The sequence below is a fragment of the Stegostoma tigrinum genome, chromosome 13 (genome assembly GCF_030684315.1).
Source record: "Stegostoma tigrinum isolate sSteTig4 chromosome 13, sSteTig4.hap1, whole genome shotgun sequence".
Lineage (NCBI taxonomy): Eukaryota > Metazoa > Chordata > Chondrichthyes > Orectolobiformes > Stegostomatidae > Stegostoma > Stegostoma tigrinum.
Genome location: NC_081366.1, coordinates 75,295,288 through 75,320,045, shown reverse-complemented (window position 1 = coordinate 75,320,045; position 24,758 = coordinate 75,295,288). Strand labels below are relative to the sequence as shown.

The 24,758-nt window shown below is 45.5% G+C and overlaps 1 protein-coding gene across 1 annotated transcript in view; it reads left to right on the top strand.

Moving 5' to 3' along the window:
* mchr2b (melanin concentrating hormone receptor 2b) overlaps positions 1 to 24,306 on the top strand; it is a 58,200-nt gene extending 33,894 nt beyond the window's left edge. Inside the window, exon 2 of the mRNA XM_048543904.2 lies at positions 23,468 to 24,306. Coding sequence (XP_048399861.2) covers positions 23,468 to 24,107 — 640 coding nt within the window. The 3' untranslated portion in view covers positions 24,108 to 24,306. The remainder of the gene's footprint in view (positions 1 to 23,467) is intronic.
* The last annotated feature ends 452 nt before the right edge of the window (positions 24,307 to 24,758 follow it).

The following is a 24,758-nucleotide window of genomic DNA, read 5'->3' as shown; positions in this document are numbered from 1 at the left end:
ACGAAGTAAGAGTGAAAATTGCCAGTACAGCCAATAATGGACCAGATTTTCTGAGGAGGGGCAAGCATAATCAGACTGCTGCATTTTCACATGAAGCAACATTTCGACATTTCTGACGGGACACTCTGAATCCAAGCATCTTCTGATTCACGTGGGATCATTCGGGGAAGCCCTCTTCCTCGCAGCATTCATTTGCCATATCATCTGGTCTAATCCTCACAGACTCCAGCATTGACAAATCCTGCGTGAGACAGTATGTCCATGAGGTTAAGATGACATGAGGCTGTTGAGCTTGGGTGTGGTGGTGGATGATGTTGGGCCAGCAGTGGGGAAGAGTGTGGTGTTGGGTCCTGGCTGGACAGGGATGTTGGAACCTGGGTGAAAGGGGTTATTGTGTCCCAGGTGGTTTTGTGGGGGAGGCATTGTACCCTAGGGGGAAGCAGTGTGTGTCAAGCCTAGTGACAAGACTGGGGGAGAGTTGGTATGATCTGGTGGCAGGTGAGAGGACATCGTGGTGGTCCCAGCAGGACAGGGAAAGGGAGTCCAATGGAAACGGAGGTGGCATTGGGGGAAGGGTGTGAAATTTTGCGTGGAGGGATAGCGTCAGCTCCTGATCTATGAAGGGGCATCTTAGGATAAGGATCCCATGAGGAGATGAGACAGTTTCAGGTCAGGTTCTGGGAGGTGCAAGACTGTATGAGAGGTTGTGACAGGTCAGCGCACTCATTTTAATGGCCATCCAGGGGTTAGACCAATTTTTTTAAGTAGCTAACTTCCCACAAGGAAAGCATTTATCTCACTCTAATGGCATTCTGCAGTTTGAATGGATACCTTTGGACAATGAAAGGCACAGGGATATCTTCAATTTGTGAGAAAATCCACTGGACACCACTACATAGTGATTCCGCAGAGTCCCGATGTGCAAATCCCAACTGTGCTGCAGAATCAACTATCTGACCATTAGAAAATCCAGGACAATCTCCTAATCCTCCCTAGATTTGGGAATGGTGCTGGAGGACTGGGAAATTTCAAATGATTCATACCCTTGTTTAAAAACAGTTGTAAAGGTCAGCACAATGTTGGCTGATACAAGAATTGGCAGTGAATAAGCTTCTAGAATCAATTATTTGAGACAGAATTAGATGTAAAAATGTGGGCTAATTCAGAAGAGCCAGCATGGATTTGTTAAGGGAAGAATCGTATCTAATTAATTCGCAGGAGCTCATTAGCAAGGGAGTGAAAAGGTATTGGGGCAGATGAGAAAGTGGAGTTGAGGTCACAATCAAATCAATGGATGGGTGTGATGAAGCATTTGTGATTTATATGCCATTTTTAAGGCTTGCATTTCAACATGGTGTCCACTACTTTTGTGACAAATTATGTTTAAGTCCAAACTAGGTTAGACAGCTAAGATAATAAAATGTGAGGCTGGATGAACACAGCAGGCCAAGCAGCATCTCAGGAGCACAAAAGCTGACGTTTCGGGCCTAGACCCTTCATCAGAGAGGGGGATGGGGGGAGGGAACTGGAATAAATAGGGAGAGACGGGGAGGCGGACCGAAGATGGAGAGTAAAGAAGATAGGTGGAGAGAGTGTAGGTGGGGAGGTAGGGAGGGGATAGGTCAGTCCAGGGAAGACGGACAGGTCAAGGAGGTGGGATGAGGTTAGTAGGTAGATGGGGGTGCGGCTTGGGGTGGGAGGAAGGGATGGGTGAGAGGAAGAACCGGTTAGGGAGGCAGAGACAGGTTGGACTGGTTTTGGGATGCAGTGGGTGGGGGGGAAGAGCTGGGCTGGTTGTGTGGTGCAGTGGTGGGAGGGGACGAACTGGGCTGGTTTACGGATGCAGTAGGGGAAGGGGAGATTTTGAAACTGGTGAAGTCCACATTGATACCATATGGCTGCAGGGTTCCCAGGCGGAATATGAGTTGCTGTTCCTGCAACCTTCGGGTGGCATCATTGTGGCAGTGCAGGAGGCCCATGATGGACATGTCATCTAGAGAATGGGAGGGGGAGTGGAAATGGTTTGCGACTGGGAGGTGCAGTTGTTTGTTGCGAACTGAGCGGAGGTGTTCTGCAAAGCGGTCCCCAAGCCTCCGCTTGGTTTCCCCAATGTAGAGGAAGCCGCACCGGGTACAGTGGATGCAGTATACCACATTGGCAGATGTGCAGGTGAACCTCTGCTTAATGTGGAATGCCATCTTGGGGCCTGGGATGGGGGTGAGGGAGGAGGTGTGTGGGCAAGTGTAGCATTTCCTGCGGTTGCAGGGGAAGGTGCCGGGTGTGGACCCCATCCGACCCCACCACCCAAGACATTTTTCCATCCCCACCCCTGTCTGCTTTCCGGAGAGACCACTCTCTCCGTGACTCCCTTGTTCGCTCCACACTGCCCTCCAACCCCACCACACCCGGCACCTCCCCACCTATACTCTCTCCATCTATCTTCTTTACTCCCCATCTTCGGTCCGCCTCCCCCTCTCTCACTATTTATTCCAGTTCCCTCTCCCCATCCCCCTCTCTGATGAAGGGTCTAGGCCCAAAACGTCAGCTTTTGTGCTCCTGAGATGCTGCTTGGCCTGCTGTGTTCATCCAGCCTCACATTTTATTATCTTGGAATTCTCCAGCATCTGCAGTTCCCATTATCTCTGATACTAGGTTAGACAGCTATTCTGGAACAGTGACCTGGTATGTGTCAAATAAACAGGCAACTGTGAGCCCCTGGACTAAAGTATGTATACAATGGGGTTAACAACTGGTTATCATCAAAGGTCCTTCCTTTATTCATTCAGCAGATGAGGGCTCTGCTGACTAGGCAGCATTTATTGCCCATCCTTAATTGCCCAGAGGGCAGTTTAGGGTCAACCACTATGCTCTGGGTCTGGAGTCACCTTTCGGCCAAATCAGGTAAGAATGGCAGTTTCTGTCCTTAAAGGACATGAGTGAACCAGATGGTTTCTCCCCCCACCTCCCCAACAATTGGCAATGATCATCATTAGACACTTAATTCCAGATATTTATTGAATTACAAATTCCACCAGCAGCTGTGGTGGGATTGTGAACCAGGTCCCCAGATTCATCTGGGTCTCTGGATTAACAGTCCTGCGCTAATACCACTAGGCCATTGCCTCCCCTTAGTTTGCCTAAAGTTCAAACTAGTCAGTGATTGATTTCAGTTTAGAAAATACAGAGATTGCAAGTTTTTACTGCAGTTTGGAGAAGACTTGACTGGTATCAGAATTAAGTTCAGTCTTCTCTCCTTCCATATGTGTAGCATACATCAATAAAAAGATAATCACCTCAATAGAAAAGCTTAGCCAGTGAAACATCCAAATCAGGACGTGCTAGTTAGAACACTACACATTATTAAGGCTGAGAAAGCTTAGACTCTCAGAGTTGTGGAAGAGTTCATTTTGGCAGATTTGGGGAAAAAAAATCGTCAAATCATTTCCTCAGTCCAAAACCAAGAAACTATCAGGGATTTGTTCAGTAGAACCCTAAGGAGTTGAGGAAAGAGGTCTGCTTTCTCTGGATTTAAATCTCAGTAAATTGATGATGTTGGCTTGAAAATCTGGTTTTGCTTTGTGTGTTACAATCTTTCTAAGTGTTCTATTCTGTTGGTAAATAAATCTGCAGCCTCGTGCGACTATATTTCAGCGATGGACCACTATGGTAACAAACGTTTTGAAATAATATATGGTCTATTGAGCCAGTTTTGTTCTGGGATCTGACTGTCCAGTAGTACTATCAACTTGAATTGTAAAAGGGGCTAATCAGGTTTATTACCTCCTGGTTGCTATCCAGGCTTAATTATTTATGTGCAGATGGTAAATAAGAACCGAATTGAACTTCTGAAGATGTTCCCAGGATATGTGTGATAATGGGAACTGCAGATGCTGGAGAATCCAAGATAATGAAATGTGAAGCTGGATGAACACAGCAGGCCAAGCAGCATCTTAGGAGCACAAAAGCTGATGTTTCGGGCCTAGAGCCTTCATCAGAACTGAAGAAGGGTCTAGGCCCGAAACGTCAGCTTTTGTGCTCCTGAGATGCTGCTGGGCCTGCTGTGTTCATCCAGCCTCACATTTCATTTTCCCAGGATATGGGTTGTGGCAAGGCTGCCAGTCATTTCTCTGATTCCTAATTGGCCATAACTTGGAAGTACAGCGCCTCATTTTCTGCTTGGAAACTCTATCGCCTTCTGGACTCAGTATCAAGTTCAACAATTTTAGGAACAAAAACAACATTGCTGGAAAAGCTCTGCAGGCCTGGCAGCAACTGTGAAGGAAACTGCAACAATTTTAGGCCTTGAGGCACCTTTTCTCATGTCCTTATCTCAAACCTCACACACCAGGCCTTGTTATCACATGGTCTGCTATACTCACAACCCATTATTAGCCACTCATAGTCCCCATTTGTTGCTATTTGTTCTCCCAGGCTGATCATTATCCAACCCTTTGTCTATCCAACTGTTCTTATCATTCTTTGGCTCTAGCTCCACCCTTTGTTTACTTCTTACTCCCTTCCACCATCCTGTCTTCTGCATAAAAGCAACAACCTTCTCCTAGCTACCATCAGTTCTGTGGAAGTCACTGGACCGCAAACGTTGTCTCTGATTTCTCTCCACAGATGCTGCCAGACCTGCTGAGCTTTTCCAAAAAATTCTGTTGTGTTCCCTGATTGACTGTAAGAAGGCTGTGTTGAGCTCGCTCTTCTCAATGCCACCGTAGGTACTGGAGGTTGAGGGTTTGGGAAGCCCTACCAGTGAAGCCTTGGTGTGTTACTGAAATACATCCTGTAGATATTTATTGCAGCCACAGTTCGCTCCTGGTGGAATCAATGGATAATTAAGCCAGCTGACAGGATACCAGTGGAGAGAGAGAGATAATGGGAACTGCAGATGCTGGAGATTCCAAGATAATAAAATGTGAGGCTGGATGAACACAGCAGGCCAAGCAGCATCTCAGGAGCACAAAAGCTGACGTTTCGGGCCTAGACCCTTCATCAGAGAGGGGGATGGGGGGAGGGAACTGGAATAAATAGGGAGAGAGGGGGAGGCGGACCGAAGATGGGGAGTAAAGAAGATAGGTGGAGAGAGTGTAGGTGGGGAGGTAGGGAGGGGATAGGTCAGTCCAGGGAGGACGGACAGGTCAAGGAGGTGGGATGAGGTTAGTAGGTAGTGGGGGGTGCGGCTTGGGGTGGGAGGAAGGGATGGGTGAGAGGAAGAACCGGTTAGGGAGGCAGAGACAGGTTGGACTGGTTTTGGGATGCAGTGGGTGGGGGGGAAGAGCTGGGCTGGTTATGTGGTGCAGTGGGGGGAGGGGACGAACTGGGCTGGTTGAGGGATGCAGTAGGGGAAGGGGAGATTTTGAAACTGGTGAAGTCCACATTGATACCATATGGCTGCAGGGTTCCCAGGCGGAATATGAGTTGCTGTTCCTGCAACCAGTGGAGAGCATTGCTTTTGTTGACCACTCACGATGTTGCATTTCACAAATGTCCTTAGAGCTACGCCCATCCAAGCAGGTGGAGAGCATTCTACCACACCCCGGACTTGAACTCAGGGCAAGGTGGGCATGTAATAACAAACCACAGAGCACCAATTCTCTAACCTGCTCTGGTAGGATCAGTATTAATGTGGCTGCACCAATTCAGTTTCTTGTCAATGATCAGCCACAGGATGGTGTGGAACTCAGTGATGTTGATGCCATTAGTTCTAAAGAATGGGAGGTTATAATGACTCTTGTGAGTTGTGTGGTGTGAATATTACTGTTTGTCAGGTTCAGCTGCAATTTTGTCTAATCCTTAAACATGGACATGGGCTGCTTCATTATCTGAGGGGCTGTGAAGAGCTAAATATTGTAAATATTTGGGGGCACCCCTACTTCTGACCGTTTGATATAGGGAGGTTCGTCAAGTGAGGCAGTTGAAGGTGGTGTTATCCTGAGAAATTCCTGCAGCATTAGCCTGGGCTTGGGATGTTTTTGGCTTCTTGTCAACACAGAATTCTTCATTTGTGCAAGGCATGCCTTCAGCCAATTGAAAGCTTTTCCTGATGCTAACTGGCATTTGTCCCTCGGCTCGCTGTGGCATTCTCTCGTCCCAGCGTGGAAGACTGCCAGCTGTGTGTGGTCAACTCCCAGCCCATGCCCAGTGGTCTCTTGGTCCGGCTTGGTAATTTCTTGGTGGCCCAGCATGGTGGCCCTCTCTGGCCTGGCATGGTAATCTCCCAGCCCAGTTCGGGTGGCCTCTTGACCTGGCCTGGTGGTCTCCCGGCAGCACTTGGTTGTCTCTCAGCCCAGGCTGGTGTTCTGTGGAGGTCTTTCAGCCCAGCATGGCCTCAGCATGGACTTTTGGCCTTGAGGTGATTCCAGAGCAGTCTCTTGGCCTTCAGCGCCTCAAGGTGTAGGCCAGTGTGGCCTGGACTCAAGGCCTGGTACAGACTGGAGGCTAGGTGCTGGCCTAGACTGCATTGGAAGGCCTAATGTCCTGAACTTTCTCTATTTTCTAACTTACTCCTACAATCCGAAGCACTGGAATTTTTATTTCTTTATTTTTCTCAGATTTTCCTCGAAGAATTTGTACTGAAGACTCTGTTCATAAGTGACAATTTGTAAACTTTCCACTGTACTCATTGGAGTACTTGTGACAACAAAGCCCACTCACTTCACTTGGTGTCACACTTAGTCACACACTGCTTTGATGCCAAGGGCTATCAGCTTCAACTCTCCTCTAGAATGTGGTTCTTTACTCACTGTTTCAGTTCATACAAGAATGATCCTACAGTTAAGCTTACAGCATATATAGGACTAAAGTCCAGTGTCGTTCAGTGTGGTCAGAAAACTTAGGATAAGGGAGAAAATGAAGAAAAGAAAATGTAATTATATTCAGTTCCCCTGGTATCACAAGGATTCAAACCTCTTGCTCCAAGTGCCCAAACAAGCACTTGATTTGTTTAATGCATGAGTTATGGAAATGGCACAGCATTGTACCTAATAAATATCGCTATTTGATACACATGCAGGTATTGTATGAACTTCTGGCTGACGGGGTATATTTGTGACAGATTTATGCACAGAAAGCTGACACAGGAGCAGAGAGCGACCCATCGTCAGATCATAATGAGTCACATGGAAAGCAGGGAACATTACAATAGATGGTGCACCTTGCTTCATTCATCACGCCACACAGCTGGTGTTATTTGTGCATTCTTTTGAAGCTTTCCAGGTCACACATAAATTGACAGACAGATGTGAGGGCAGACTAACTGAAAGTACAAGGTCGCGCTCACTTGCAAAATGAAGGAACGTTTTAACTGATGAGAAGGCTGTGGCGTAGGTGCTTTAATGACGTTTGTCCACACATAGCACAAATGACATAGCTCACAATGAAGTGTGGCCACAGAAAATGTATCAGCCTTCGAGGCTGGTTACTCACAGTGTGACGTACTGAGGCTTACAGCCTGTGAGCGTCATATTCCAGGATGAGTTAGCTGATATCAATCAGTTGGCAGAACAGAATGGAAAGTCTCAAAGAGTAGTTTGCTGTTTGTCTGGTTTATCTGTGCTCAACCCAGGGAACAAGGCAGGCATTCAGACTTGATGGACGGCCCAGGGCTATGGAGGGGAAAAGGTGGATCACTGTCAGAATTAGGAGCACACTGAACTTTAGTTCTATATATGCTATAGCCCATTTAGCCCATTGAACCTGCCATTCAATTGTGGCTGATATGTTTCTGAGCTCCATTCTCTTGCCTTTTCCCTGTACCCCTTGAGCCGCTTTTGATGATGGTGGTACAGTGTTGTCTACAAGTGTGTGTGTTGGCCTGAAATTGCCGGAGCTTGGAGACTGGCATACCATACCTGAGTTGACATACTTGAGGGGTGAAAGTGATGCAGTTGTAAGTGACATCTGGGAAGGTTTCTTAACCCCAGGGTCCAACATCTTTACAACGTCAGCTATTCACTCCATTGCCAATCTCTCTCTTTCCCTTCATTAGATCCATGGGTTGTTCAGTTTTCCTCAGAAGCAATGTGCCTTTTGGCTTCTTAGTTAAATAACTGTATGTTTTTATATCAGCTTTAAAGTAGAGAAACATCCCCAAGGTACTTTGCAGGAGCACGCTGGAACTCTCAGCAACTCCAAGGCACAGAAGGAAGGGTTTCACAGTCACATTAAGACCAAAGCAAGTTTGAGATGTAAGGAGAGAATTCCAGGGCAGGGCTGGGGAGTGATGGCTATTGGCTTAATGGTATTATCGCTGGCCTATTAATCCAGAAACCCAGATAACATTATGGGGACCCAGGCTCAAACCCTGCCTCAGCAGATGACAGAATTTGAATTCAATAAAGTATCTGGGATTAAGAATCTAATGAGGCTACTGTCAATTGTCAGGGAAAAACCAGCCTGGGTCACTAATGTCCTTTAGGGAAGGAATCTGACATCGTCACCTGGTTTGCCCTTCATTGGACTCCAGGCCCACTGCAATTTGGTTTACTCCTAACTGTCCTCTGGGCAATTAGGGATGGATAATAAAAGCTGCCTGGCTAGCAATGCCCACATCCTGTAAATGAATAAAGGGAAAAAAATTAGGGAATGGAATTTAGAGCAGGGAATTGAACAGTCTCCCCAGTTTCAGTCCTCCTAATATTTAGTTGAAAGATGTTTCTGCGGAAGCCTGATAATGAATGTTGGATGAGCTGTGTGAAAATTGAACAACAAATGGAGGGATCTGGTGCTGAGGTAGAGCTGGCTGTCGTCAGCATACACGTGGAAACTAACTCTTATTCTTCCACAACTAAGGGACAGCATGGGGATGGGAAATGGGATGGGAGCAAGGATAGATTCACCAGCAGGAGGAGTAAGAGAAGACAGTGCAAGCATTTCTATGGTTATAGTTAAATCGAGAAGATAGGAAGCACATGACAGCAGTCCCATCAAGCTGGAAGATAGGATGAGAAGGATGGGGAGAAATAGTTTCTCCTTTATCACAGTCACATGGAGTGTAATCTGTGACGGTGATGAAGATTGTTTCCATAAGACTATAAGATACACAAGCAGAAGTCGGCCATTCAGCCCATCAATTCTGCTCCACCATTCAATCATGGTTGGTTTATTTCTGAGCTCCAGTCTCTTTCCTAATCCCTGTAACCCTTGATCCCCTTATTAATCAAGATTCTATCTATTTCAGTCTTAAATATACTCAACAACTTGGCCTCTAGAGCTCTCTGTGGCAATGAGCTCCACAGATCCACCGCCCTTTGGCTGAAGACATTTCTCCTCATGTTGTTTCTAAAGGATCACTCCTCCACTCTAAGGCTGTGCCCTCAGTTTCTAATCTCTCCTACTGGTGGAAACATCTTCTCCATGTCCATTCCATCCAGGCCTCTCAGTGTTTCACTGACATCCTTCCTCATCTCCTAAACTCCATTGACTAAAGGCTTGAGTCCTCATGTGACAAGCTCTCCGTCCCTGGGATCAATCTTGTAAACCCCCTCTGGACCGTCTCCACGGCCAGCACATCGTTTCTTGGATATCTAGGAACTGAAACTGCAATATTTGATATTCCATATGTGCTCTGACCAGAGCCTTATACAATCTTAGCAGTATATTACCTGGTCTTATATTCTAACCCTCTTGAAATGGATGCTAACATTGCAAATGCCTCCTTAACTGCATGTAAACCTTGAGCGAGTCCTGAACTAGGACTTCTAAGTCCACATTTCCAAAGACTTTCCCTATTCAGAAAGTAGCCGACAGACTGATTTCTGGGTCTGCTTTTCTTTTCTGTCATGGATTCTGAATCTTCTATATTTTACTCAACAGCAGCCAACTCCAGGCTGTCCAGTGAGGTAAGTTGATGAGGCTAGATTCATGACACATGTGGTCAAAGCTTGTATGCATGAAACATTTCCTGAAGAACCAGGTCTGCTCTATAAAGGGCTTAGCTGATGAGTTCCAACAGGACAGGCATTACCTGTTACCAAGGGAACTCATACTCAGCAAGCTCCATGAGGAGATTATTTAGTATTTCCCCATGGACTTTATCAGTGTTGCCACATGTGTCAGTAAGGTGCATGGCCTTACACTTTCCCGCATTGTATTCCATCTTCTTTGGCCACTCTCCTAGCCTGTTCTACTCCTTTGGCAGCCTCCCCACTTTCTCGATGCAACATTCCCCTCCACCTACCCTTGTGTCATCTGCAAGCTTAACAACAATGCCCTCAGTTCCTTCATCCAGATTCTTAATGTATAACATGAACAGTTATGGTCCCAACACTGGCCATTGTGGACCTCCATTAGTCACCGGCTGCCATCCTGGAAAAGACTCCCTTTATCCCGCTCACCGCCTTCTGCCAGCCAGCCAATCCTCTAGTAATGCCGGTAGCTTGCCCCTAACACCATGGGCTCTTGTCTTATTTAGCAGCCTCCTGTGGGGCACCTTATCAAAAGATCTCTGTAGATCCGAATAGCTCACGTCCACTGGCCCTCCTTTGTCTAACTTGCTCATTACCTCCTCAAAGAATTCTAACAGATTCATCAAGCATGACTTCCCCTCGACAAAGCCATGCTGACTCCCTCCTATTTTCCAATGGGCTTCCAAGTATTCTATAATCTTATCCTTAACATTAGGCTTGAAAGGCTTATCAGCGAGTGAGGTCAGGCCCTCCCTGATTCCAGTGCTTCTTGAAAGATCACTGTCAACACCTCCACAATCACCTCATTCAGAAACCTAGGGTATAGACCATCACATCCGGGTGATTCATTCTCCTCCAGACCATCCTTAGTGATGGACACTACACTCACCTCTGCCCCCTGTCTCTCTTAAAGTTCTGGTCTGCTACTGGCATTTTCCACCATGAAGACAGATGCAGAATACCTATTCAGTTCCTCCTCCATTTCTTTATTTCCCATCACTAGTTCTCCAGCTTCATTTTCCAGTGATATGATGTCCACTTTTGCCTTTCTGTCATGTAGAAATGGAACAATATAGCACAGGAATAGGTCCTGCCTGTGCCACTCTGAACAAATCCCACGTGGAGTGATTAGAATGAGGTCAGCCAGGTGGATCTTATGGAATGTGAGTTCCCTGATTGGGGCTGTAAATCGGGTCTAATTAGGGAGCCCTGGCTGACAGATATAAACAGGAGTGTCATGGGTTCTGCTCACTCTAGGAGCCAGCTCTGAGCTAGCTGGGTTCGTGTCAGAAACAATGCATGTGTAAATTAAGGGTGACTTAGTGACTGGGCATGGTCCATATCTCTGTAATTCCTGCCTGCACATGGGAATCTCTAAACATCTCTTAACATTGCTAAGCTATCTGCTTCTACTACATCCCCCCACATCTCCCTTAAACTTTCCTCCCTCACCTTAAACCTGCGCCCCCTAGCATTTGGTTCTTCCACTCTGGTTGAGGGCTGACCTTATAGAATTTTATTCATGAGGGGCATGGATAGGGTGAATAGACACAGGATACAGGAGTCAAAACTAGAGAGCATAGGTTTAAGGTGAGAGGGGAAAGATTTAACAGGGACCTAAGAGAAAACTTTTTCACACAGAGGATGGTGCTTGTATGGATTTAGTTTGCAGAGGAAGTGGTGGAGGCTGGTAGAATTATAACATTTAAAAGGCATCTGGATGTGTACATGAATAGGAAAGATTTGGAGTGATATGGGCCAAATGCTGACAAATAGGACTGGATCAATGTAAAATATTTGGTTGGTATGGATGAGTTGGACCGAACGGTCTGTTTCTGTGCTGTATATCTCTTTGACTCTGTGACTCTAACACCACTGGTCATAGATCTCTCGTCCAAAAAACACCCTTTCGCAACTACCCTTTGTCTTCTATGACCAGTCCAGCTTTGTATCCAACTTACCAACTCATTGTGGATTCCATGTGATTTAATCTCCAGAACCAGCCTACCACGAGGGATCTTATCAAATGCTTTAGTAAAGCCCATGCAGACAACATCTGCTGCCCTACCCTCATCAATCATCTTCATCACTTTCTCAAAAAACTCAATTAAATTTGTGAAACAAGACTGTACAAAACTATATTGACAATCCTTAATTAGCCCATTCTTTTCCAAATGCAATGTTCCCTGAGATTTTTCTGTCCCAATTTTATGAATGCAGTGTTGTGCACATTGACAGTAATGAACATCTAGCTCAATTACCACCATTCCAAATGAGCTAAGATGGCATGTCTTGTAGAATCACCACAACCTAGTCTGTTCAGTCCCTCACTTTCACTGTGGGACGAAGAGGAGATTGATCAATGGAGTATAATGGGAACATATATGTTCAGATGCTAATAATGATGCACATCGTGATATAGGTTTGACATCAACATTACATGCCTCATTACAGAGGCAGGACTTCTGGGAAAAATGGAAATAGATTTGGGACAAGAGCATTGGAGATTTCCTTTCTTTATTCATTCATGGATTGAGGGCGTTGCTGCTCGGCAGCATTTATTGCTTTATTTATTTATTTATTTATTTATTTATTGTCAACCTAATTGCCCAGAGGGCAGTTCATAGTCAGCCACATTACTTTGGGTCTGAAGTCACATGTAGGCCAAACCAGATGAGGATAGCAGTTTCCTTCCCTAAACAACATTAGTGAACCAAACGGTTTTTCCAACAATCGCCAGTGGATTCATGATCATCATTAGATTCTTAATTCCAGATATTTTTGTTGAATTCCAATTCCACCATCTGTCGTGGGGGGGATTCAAACCCAGGTCCCCAGAGCATTATTTAGATCTCTGGATTAACAGTCCAGCGATAATACCTCTTGGCCAAAATTGGAGATCAGTTGGCCATTTGCAAGGTTGTAGAGATTAATCTGCTTTTTGAAGATGTGACGATGACGGTAGACTTACCTGAGAGAAGCACAGCACCTGAAGAGGGAGAACCATTTACATTATTAGAAAACATGGGGTTTAGGAGGTGAAGTCGGTTGATAAGTTAGAACCAAATTGTGCTCCACATCACCATAATATGAAAATTAACATTCAGTGCAATCTTCCAACTCTGAGCTATTCTTTCATAGGAATTTAAAGCTCTGAAGTGAATGTCATGTCTATCTCTATGGCTAACTTGGGGCTTTTAAAATTTTCATTATTGGCCATCATTTGTTCCTGATTTATGCCCACTTCCAACTATCTCCATGCTGGTGGGGCTTATTTTCTGGGATTGCTCTTTTCTTGGGTGGCACAGTGGCTCAGAGGTTAGCACTGCTACCTCACAGTGCTAAGAGCCCAGGCTTGATGTCTCCATCTAGGGCAACCGTCTCTGTGGCGTTTGTACATTCTCCACATATCTGAATGTGTTTCCTCCTCAGGTCCAAAGATGTGCAGGTTAGGTGGATCAGCCAGGCTAAGTTGCCCATAGTGTCCAGGTATGTGCAGGCTAGGTGGGTTAGCCATGGGACATGCAGGATCACATGGATGGGAGTGGGTCTGGGTGGGATTCTCTTCGGAGGATTGGTGCAGACTCGATGGGCCAAGTAGCCTGTTTTCATACTGTTAGGATTCTGTGATTCACCTCAGTTTCTCAATCAAACAAAAACATATGGTAAGATTTGAATAGATGTGTGGATTACAAAAAAAAAACTTCTAGTAGAGAGAAAGACACAAGATTGAGATCCCTAAAGTGGCAGGAACACTTGAGTCCATGTCCAATCAGCATACAATGTTTTCTGGCTCTCCTGTTGGGTCCTACCTGTTCCAGAGGTGTGTAACAACATTGCTGAACCGTTTGCTATCTATAATACTGACTCAGATAGCAGCTTTTGTTTCATTCAGGTCCTGCTGATGCTTTTCCCGTGGAGACAATGAGCAAGATTCTGTTTGAAGCTGGGAACCAGAATGCTGTTCTCATTTTATACAGTGGCAGCGCCCAACAATTACAGGTGGAAAGTGCCACTTTCCCTGCTTCACTCCATTTCTTTTCCTCTCTGTTCTATCCTTTCTCTCTGATCAATATGTATCACACAGACAGCTGGATGTCATTGCCTGGAAGAACAGCAGCCAGTGAGAGAAGGTAGTCTGTCCAAGAAGTGAAAACAAAGCAGATTGCTTGCCTGGTTTATAGAAAGTAAAGTGAATTTAACACACCCCACATGGAACTCAAACCTACAATCCCTGGCTCAGGAGGCCAGTGCCTTATCCGCTTCTTCTTGTCCCGCAGGCCTGACCAATCCGCTTCCACCAATACCCTCATCTGCTGAGCCAAACTCGTCCTCACTGTCAACAACTTCTCTTTTAATTCCTCCCACTTTCTACGGACAAAGTGGGTGGCCATGGGTACCTGCATGGGCCCAAGCTATGCCTGCCTCTTTGTAGGTTACGTGGAACAGTCCCTCTTCCTTACCTACTGGCCCTAATACCCACCTCTTCCTCCGTTACATTGATGACTGTATCGGCGCTGCCTTGTGCTCTCAAGAGGAGCTCGAACAGTTCATCCACTTCACCAACACCTTCCACCCCAACCTTAAGTTCACCTGGACCATCTCTAATACCTCTCTTTCCTTCCTGGACCTCTCTGTCTCCATCTCCAGCAACCACCTAGAAACGGATATCTATTTCAATCCCACTGACTCCCACAGCTACCTAGAATACACCTCCTGCCAGCCACCTTCATGCAAAAGTGCCATCCCCTATTCCCAATCCCTTCTCCTCCGCCGAATCTGCTCCCAGGATGAAGCATTCCACTCCCAGTTGCCCTTGTTTTTCAAGGACCACAACTTCCCCCCACCCCCCAATGGTCGAGAATGCCCTCGACGTGTCTCCTGCATTCCCGGCAACTCATCCCTCACACCCTGCCCCTGCATTAATCGCCCTAAAAGAATCCCCCTAGTCCTCACATACCACCCCACCAACCTTCAGATACAACACATCATCCTCCAACACTTCCGCCATCTGCAATCCAACCCCACCAGTAAAGACATTTTTCCCTTCCCATCCTAATCTGCCTTCCGGAGAGACCATTCTCTCCGTGACTCCCTTGTCCGCTCCACACTCCCCTCCAGCCCTACCACACCCGGGATCTTTCCCTGCAACTGCAGGAAGTGCTATACCTGCTCCTACACCTCCCCCTTCACCCCTATCCCAGGCTCCAAGAAGACTTTCCACATCAAGCAGATGTTCACCTGCACATCTGCCAATGTGGTATACTGCATCTGCTGTTCCCGTTGTGGCTACCTCTACATTGGGGAAATTAAGCAGATGCTTGGGGACCGCTTTGCAGAACACCTCCGCTCGGCATGCACTAAACAACTGCACCTTCCAGTCGCGAACCATTTAAACTCCCCCTCCCATTCCTCAAAAGACATGTCCATCCTGCAGTGCCACAACGATGCCACCTGAAGGTTGCAGGAACAGCAACTCATGTTCCGCTCGCGATCCCTGCAGCCCAATGGTATCAATGTAGACTTCTCAATCTTCAAAATCTCCCCTACCCCCACTGCATCCCAAAACCAGCCCAGCTCGTTCCTGCCTCCCTAACCTGTCCTTCCTCCCACCTATTCCCTCCTCCCGCTTCAAGCCCCACCTCCATCTCCTACCTACTAACCTCATCCTGTCCCCTGACCTGTCCATCCTCCCTGGACTGACCTATCTCCTCCCTACCGCCCCACCTACTCTCACCTTTACTGGCTCCATCCCCGCCCCTTTGACCTGTCTGTCTCCTCTCCACCTGTCTTCTCCTCTATCCATCTTCCATCCGCCTCCCCCTCTCTCCTATTTATTTCAGAACCCTCTTCCCCTCCACCATTTCTGAAGAAGGGTCTCAGCCTATAACAGCCTTGAAGCTGCGTGCATGGTTTAATGTATTTTCAAAACACTGCTCCAGAGCACTGGTGAAGAAATGCTCTTTGTATAAAACAGTGTATTACATCAGAATCAAGGCAGCTTCAGTGCCTTATCACCTTTGCTGTCCATGTTGTACTGGGCTCTGGAAAAAAATAAATGCCAAATGAAAACTGAAAAAACTGCAGATGTGTAAATCTGGAACTAAAACAAAGTTGCTGGAACAGCTCAGCAGGTCTGGCAGCATCTGTGAAGGTAAAAACAGAGTTAATATTTCGGGTCCGGTGACCCTTCCTGAGTACCAGACCCGAAATGTTAACTGTTTTTTTCTTCACCCAATAAATACCAAATGTTCTTTGTAAGTGAATGTCACAATGATGAGCTGTCATTTACATGGAGAACAGCGAAAGCTGAACATGACATGCAGTGAAACCTAGCTGCTTCAGTTGTTTGTAATTTTTCTTTAATTCATTCATGGGATTTGGGATTCGCCAGCTGGGACAGCATTTATTGCCCGTTCCTAGTTGCCCCTTGAGAAGGTGGTGGTGAGCTGCCCTCATGAACTGTTGCTGCAGCCGTGACAATGGGAGCTGCAGATGCTGGAGAATCCAAGATAACAAAGTGTGGAGCTGGATGAACACAGCAGGCCAAGTAGCATCTTAGGAGCACAAAAGCTGACGTTTCGGGCCTAGACCCTTTCTAGGCCCAAAACGTCAGCTTTTGTGCTCCTGAGATGCTGCTTGGCCTGCTATGTTCATCCAGCTTCACACTTTGTTATGTTGCTGTAGCCCATGTGCTATAGGTACACCCACATAGCCATTCGCAAGGGAGTTCCAGGATTTTGACCCAGTGACAGTGAAGCAGTGGTGATACATTTCCAAGTCAGGATGGTGAGTGGCTTGGAGGGCAGTTTGAAGATGGTGGTGTTCCCGTATATCTGATGCCCTTGTCCTTCTGGATGGAAGTGATCATGGATTCACGCAGTGCAGAAAAGGCCCTTCAGCCCATCAAGTCTGCACTGACATAACTATCAACAAAAGCACACTAATCCCAATTTCTTGCACTGGCCCCATATCCCTGGATGTTACAATATTTGAAGCAATCATCCAAATGTTTTTTTAAATGTTGTAAGGTTTCCAGCCTCCACTACCTTCCCAGGCAGTGGATTCCAGATTCCCATCACCCTCAGTGTGAAAAAGATAACACAGCAGGCCAGGCAGTATCAGAAAAGCAGGAAAGTTGATGTTTCAGGTTGGGACCCTTCTTCAGAAATGGGGGAGGGGGAGGAGGGCTCTGAAATAAGTAGAGAGGAGGGGTGCGGCTGGGGAAGGCAGGTGGGATGGTGATAGGTGAGTGCAGGTAGGCAGTAGTGGGGATTGGTCAGTGAGGTGGGAGGAGCAGATAGATGGGAGAGATGATGTACAAGTTGAACCCGCCTCCTTGACTCCACAACCTGTCCATCTTCTCGCCCAACCTTCCCCTGCACCCTTAAAATACCTGTCTTACCCATAATATTCCTAACATTAAAGTACAGACCATCCAACCCTACCTTACTCCCTTGAGACTCAACAAAACTGAGCTCCCTCTGCCTTGATTCCTTTACTGAAGTATGCTGTGTCCTAACATTAATCAATGTTCTATATCCATTCCTGCTACCGAATTACTTTAAATTTTTCCCAACAACACTAGCAAATCCATCTGCAAAGAGGTCCATTCTGGTCAAATCTCACTTGTAGAGGTCCCAGTGACCCAGGAATCTCAAATCTCTGTCGTAAGCCAACTCCCGAGGTATACATTCATCTGCTGTACTATTTCTGCACTAGTTAGCACATGGCACTGGGAGTAACACAGATTGTTACCTTGGAGGTCCAGCATTTTAACCTACTGCCTGGCACTTCTGAATTCTTGATGCAAGACCTGATCCCTCATTCTACCTTTATCTTTGATACCAGTGTGCACTAAGACCTCTGATTTATCATCTTCCCCTTTTTCTTCGGCTACATCTCCCTGGAATTGTGTGAAGGAACTATCGCTGTACGATTTGCTCAGTAGGCTGGCGCAGGCAGGCAGTTGTGCCATCTGCTGAGAAAAAGAGGGAGGCTGCAAAGTGATCGAAGGGAGGAGGAAGCTGGAGGCCTGGGCTCTGGTGAAGAGAGGGAGACTGAGGGTGTAAGCAAACAGAGAGGAAGGTTGCAATGACAGAGAGCAGTTTTTTTTTAAGAAAAAGGTCAGCGTCCGACTGGGAGCCAGGAAACCCTGTTACTATGGAGATAATTTGCTACTTGCATCGGATCATTGAATATCCATCTTCAAACTACATTTGGTCAGGAGCTACATCAGGGAGGGTATTGTGGAAGTTACTGCAGTGAGCACGGTGACAATTATAAACTTAAATCTGAGATTGAGGTGTGAGATGCAGCAAATAAAGAGCTGCAATGGAAACACATTAGCTGTGATTTCACTGGCCTGTTGGTACATGTGTTTAGAGTAACGGCTGGGAGCTCGGTTCTCCTGATATATATTAATGATCTGGATCTTGGTGTGCAGGGCAGTTGGAAAGATTACGGATGACACAAAACTTGGAAAAATCATAAACTGGGAGAAGGACAATATAGAACTCAAAAAGGACATTGGGATAAATATAAATGGCTTGGATGAAAATGTAGATGGGTGGGTGAGTAAATTTGCGGATGATACAAAGATGCAAAGATGATACAAAGATCAGTGGAGTTATGGATAGTGTAGAAGGTTGTCAAAGGATTCAGCAGGATATAGGTCAATCGCAGATGGGGTAAGCGTGAGGTGCTGCACTTTGGGAGATCAAATGTTAAGGAAAAGTATACAGTTAATGCCAGGACTCTGAACAACTTTGATGTACAGATTTGTGAGGAAGTGGCCTCACAAATAGATCAGATGGTTAAGAAGGCATATAGCGAGCTTGCCTTTATTGGTCAGGGAATGGAGTACAAGAGTCAGGATGACATGTTGCAGCTTTGTCAGACTTTGTTTAGGCCTCGCTTAAAGTATTGAGTTCAATTCTGGTCAGCACATTACAGGAAGGATGTGGAGGTTTTGGAGAGGGTGCAGAAGAGGTTTACCAGGATGCTGCCTGGATTTGAGGGTGTGAGTTATAAGCAGAGGCTAGAAAAACTCGGGTTGTTTTCTCTGGAGCAGTGAGGCTGAGGGGAGACTAAATAGAAGTCTGTAAAATTATGAGATACAGAGATAGGTTTGATGGTCAGAATCTTTTTCCCAAACTTGAAATGTCTAATACTCTGGGGAATGCATTTAAGGTGAGAGGGGGCAAAGTTCAAAGGAGATATGAGGGGCAAGTTTTTTACAGAGAGCATGGTATTTTCCGAACTGCGCTGCCAGGGTGGTGGTGGAGGCAGATACAATAGGAGCATTTAAGGGACTTTTAGATAGGCACATGGTAATGAAAGGAATGGAGGGATATGGACTAAGGACAGGCAGAAGGGAATAGTTTTATTTGGTGTCATGTTTGGCACAACATTGTGGGCCAAAGGGCCTGTTCCTGTGCTGTACAGTTCTATGTTCTAAATTTTTGGAGTAGGTGAGTCAGTCACTGATGAGATTCGATGCAGAGATGTGTGCTGATGCACTTTGGTTTGAAGAACATTGAAAGACAACATAAAATAAGGCGTAAAATTATAAAGGGGTTTCAGAAGCAGAAGGACTTGGGAATATAATTAAACATGCAGTTTCCTCAATTTGATTAGTAGGGCCATAGAGCACAAGAGCAAACTTGTATAAGACATTAGCTCGACCTCAGCTGGAATATTGTGTACAGTTCTGGGTGCCACATTATAGAAGGGTATGAATACACGAGAGACTGTGTGCATAAGCAATTTACAAGAATGGTTCTGCTCATGAGAAACTTTGATAGCGAGGAAATCATAGAATTCCAGCAGTGTGGATATCAGGCCATTCAGCCCATCCCACCCATCCATCGAGCATCCCAGCCAATCCCTGCATCTACCACAGTTGATCCACCTAAACTACACACCCCTGGACACTATGGAGCAATTTCCCACGGCCAATCCACCTAACCTGCACATCTTTGGACTGCAGGAGGAAACTGCAGCACATGGAAGAATCCTGCATAGACTTGAGGAGAATGTGTAAACTCCACACAGACAGTAGTCCGAGGGTAGAATTGAACCTGGGTCACTAGCGAGGTGAGGGAGAAATGCTAACCACCAAGCCACTGTGATGCCCCAATAAGTTGGGATGGTTATCTTTGGACAGAAGAAGACTAAGAGGAGATCTATTCGAGGTTTTCAAAATCACCAGTGAACTAGATAAGAGTAGATAGGGTTGAACTATTCCCACTTGTAAAAGGAAAAAGAATTGGAGAGTATAAATTTTGAACTGATTTGTGAAGGGAACAAATATAATGCAAGAGAAAACTTTTACTTCGCACAGTGTGTAGTTGGGGTGTGGAATGCAAGAGGGAACTGGACAATTATTTAGTTGGAGACGATATGCGAGGAGGCAGGGAAAAAGCAGATGTTTGGCATCGATTTTGTTTCCAGAACCCAGCGCAGATACAAAGGGGTGAATGGCCTTTTCCAGAAGTGCAACACTTCTGTGATTCTGAGGAATGTGTGCCCGTTATTTTGAAAGCATTGTTGCTTCTAACTTATGATTATTGTCTTGTTTTAATACTGTGGTGTCGAGTTGATGAATGCTCTTATAGAGTCGGGTCACAGAGTCATACAGCACAGAAACAGACCCTTCGGTACAACCAGTCCATGTCAAACATCATCCCAAATTAAACTAGTCCCACCTGCCTGTGCTTGGCCCATATCCCTTCAAACCTTTCCCATTCATGCACTTATCCAGATGTATTTTAAACTTTGTAATTGTACCCACATCCACCACTTTTTCTGGAAGTTCTGCCCACTCACAAACCACCCCCATGTAAAAATGTTGTCCCTTGTGTCTTTTTTTTTCAATTTTCTCCTCTCACCTTAAAAATATAGCTCTTGTTTTGCACTCCCCTAATCTAGGCAAAAGACCTTTGTTTTTCACCTCATGATTTTATAAGCCTCAATAAGGTCACCCCCCTCAGAAATCAACACTCCAGTGGAAAAAAGGTCCCAGTCTTTCAGTCTACTTTTATATCTCAAACCTTCCATTCCTGGCAACATCGTAGTAAAACTTTCCTGAACCTGGTCCAGTTTGATAATACCCTCGCTATAACAGGGTGGTCAGAACTAGACAGACGAAATGTTAACTGCAGTTTCTCTGCACAGATGCTGCCAGACCTGCCACCCTGGTTAGAATCTCTTCCAACCTCTTGCATCGGGCAGAAGATGCAAAAGTTTTAACACCCGCGCCAACAGGTTCAAGAACAGCTTTCCAACAACATTTATTTTTGCAACTGAAATCCAAAACGTAAGCCTGAAGAAAAATGTTGCGTCATTTTCCTAGCAGCTGCAACATTTTGCACTTCTTGATTTGCTCTAAGCGTGACATACATGAGTGTGGTCAATTTCAATTTAAAGCAAGAAAGTATTTAACATTCAGTTGCAAAGTGTACTTTATACTGTTATCCACTTGTGTGGACGAACATAACATGTTACTGTAGATGAATAAGTCGGTGCTAATTGTCTGGAATATTTTTGCCATTTTTAAACTTGGAAGTGAAACCAGGAATCATGCAACAATTGAACGCATCACTGTTAGTGCAAAATGCCCCCATTTGTTTATCAGATTATTATTGAATGTGGTTGTTGTGATTATTTTTTGAATATTATTGCTGTCCTGATAATACATAGGACCAGGTTCAACAGAGCACCTCATTTTCTTCCTGGGGACCCTGCTGCCCTCCAGACTCAATATTGAGTTCAATTACTTTAGAGCCTGTGTTCTCCCATGTCCTTACGCCAAACCCCACACACCAGGCCTTGTTATCACATAGTCTGCTATTACACACAACCCATTTTTAGCCACTAACAGCTATTCACCCTCATAGCTGGATTGTTATCCAAGATTACAAGGTGTAGACCTGGATGAACACAGCAGGCCAAGCAGCATCAGAAGAACAGGAAGGCTGACATTATCCACTCCTTTGTCTGTCTAACCGCTGTTCTCTCTCTTTGGGATCTATCTCCACCTACCCTTTACTCCTTAGCCCCTCCCCTACCCTATCTTCTACATATAAACTGAAATTTTCCTAGCTACCACCTGTTCTGAGGAATGGTCGCTTGACCTGAAACGTGAACTCTGATTTCTCTCCACAGATGCTGCTAGACCTGCTGAGCTTTTCCAGCATTTTCTGGCTTTTGTCTCTGATTTCCAGCATCCACAGTTCTTTCATTTTTTTTCCAACCCTCTACCCACTGACCCCATCTACACTTCTGGCTGCCTCATAAAAACAGCTAACATCATCAAAGACCCCTCCCACCTCGATGAGAATCTCTTCCAACCTCTTACATCGGGCAGAAGATACAAAAGCTTAAACACACGCGCCAACAGATTCACAGCAGAGCTGGCTTCATCATATGAATGACCAGTTTGTGTGCAATTACCTGACACAGCCATGGCTGTTGGATTTGGTTTGATTTATTATTGTCTCATGTATCTAGATACAGTGAAAAGTTTTGTTTTGCATGCAGTACAGGGCAGATCATACGGTTCAAAGTGCACTACGGTAATAAAACAGAGTGAGTGGTGCGGAGGGAGGCTGCAGAGAAGGTGCACAGAGAGCAAAATTGACGTTGGATACAAAATTTGAGAGATCCATTCAGAAGTTTAATGACAGCAAGAGAGAAGCTGTTGGTGAATCTGTTGGCGCGTGTGTTTAAGCTTTTGTATCTTCTGCCCGATGTAAGAGGTTGGAAGAGATTCTCATCGAGGTGGGAGGGGTCTTTGATGATGTTAGCTGTTTTTATGAGGCAGCCAGAAGTGTAGATGGGGTCAATGGGTAGAGGGTTGGCTTGCGACCATACTGAAATCTGCACGTTCTGCGCGCTTTATGCATTGAGACTTTGATTACAAAAGTCAATTAGTTGTACAAGATCTCTACAGAATGGCTTGACTCCACTTTGTTTATGGTTCCAAATTTTTTTTCCCTCCCTTTTTCATTCATGGGATGAGGGCCCCGCAGGCTAGGGCATTTATTGCCCATCGCTATTTTCCCAGAGGGCAGTTCAGAGTCAACCACGTTGCTGTGGGTCTGGAGTCGCATGTAGGCCAGACCGGGTAAGGATGGCAGTTTCCTTGCCTGAAGGACATTAGTGAACCAGATGGGTTTTCCTCCAACAATCCGCAATGGATTCTTGGTCATCATTAGATTCTTAATTCCAGATTTGTTTTTAAAAATTCAATTCAAATTCCACCATCTGCTGTGGTGGGATTTGAACCTGGGTCCTCAGAATGCTATTCGGGTGAAAGGATAAACCATCCAGTGGTAATACCACTAGGCCATTCCCTCCCTCCAGGGCACCAGAAACATGTGAGAGGGTGGGGTAAAAATGAACCGGAGAGAGGGGTGACTGAGGGGCTCAGAAATAGAAAAAGCACATGACATCTCTCCTTCACTCTGCTCATGAAGCAAATTACTATAATAGTTTAGTAAGTAAGCCCTGTGTTCTAACTATAACAAATGAATTCTTTTGTTCTTCAACAGGTATATTGCAATTGTCCATCCCACCACAGAGAAAAGGACCATCTGCCGCACAGTGCTTGTGAATGCTCTCGTTTGGCTTGGCAGCTTGTTATTAACAATCCCAGTCATGCTTTACGCCAGGACTATCCAGATTGGAGCCTCAGAAATATGTGCCCTGGACCTACCTTCGGGAGCAAAGGATATGTACTGGTATACACTGTATCAGTCCATACTGGGATTTATCATTCCTCTGATTATTATAATCACTTTCTACTCAATGACTCTCTTTCACGTCTTTAAATCACTCCGAAGAGTGGGTAGAAAACAGTCAGTGCAGGCAAAGAGGGCAACCAAAACTGTTCTCATGGTGATAGCTGTCTTTCTGGTTTGTTGGCTGCCTTTTCATGTGATGCAGGTGCTTAACCTAACCTCTGTGAACTCGACCTTGCTGTTTCTTTATGTCTATCACATTAGTATTTGTCTGAGCTATGCCCACAGCTGCATCAACCCTCTACTGCTCCTGTTCTTCACAAAGAATTTCCAAGAGCGTTTGTGTGGCATGATGACAAAGAGCAGATCCATCTCCCACGTCAAGTTGACCACCACCAGAAGGGCTGGAACTTGTGAAAGCCTGGAAATTGAGTGTAAAAGCTCAGTGTAAATCCTCTCTGAGGTTACGGCAAACGTTTAACACAATGGAAACTCGTTGCTTTCACTTTCATAAAGACACAAAGACTCAGAACCTTCAGCAATTGTGGAGAGAGGAACTGTGAAAATATTTCCTTTGGTTTTCGTCTGGATTTCACTTTTCATCGACGCTGCCTCAGCATTTCTAGTTTTTATTTCAGATCTACAACATCCACAGCACCTCGTTTTGATTTTATTAATAATCTATTTCTGGATAAACTAAGTTTAGTTCTCAGATCGGTTCTGAGGAAGGGTCACCGGACCCGAAACGTTAACTCTGTTTTCTCCTTCACAGATGTTGCCAGACCTGCTGAGCATTTCCAGCAACTTTGCTTTTGTTCTGGATAAACTGAGACTATTTTCCTGTAGGAGGTTGAGGGCTGACCCTTTAGAAGTCTATAAAATCACAAGGGGTAAAGGTAAGGTGAATGGCAAAGGGCTTTTTCCTCAGCATGGGGGAGTTCAAAACGAGAGGGAATAGTTCTAAGGTGAGAGGGGAAATATTTAAAAGGGGCCTGAGGGGATTACATTTTCACATGAAGGGTGGTGCCCGTGTGGAATGATGTGCCAGAAGGAAGTGGTAGTTACAACATTTAAAAGATGATTCAGCAGGTACATGGGTAGG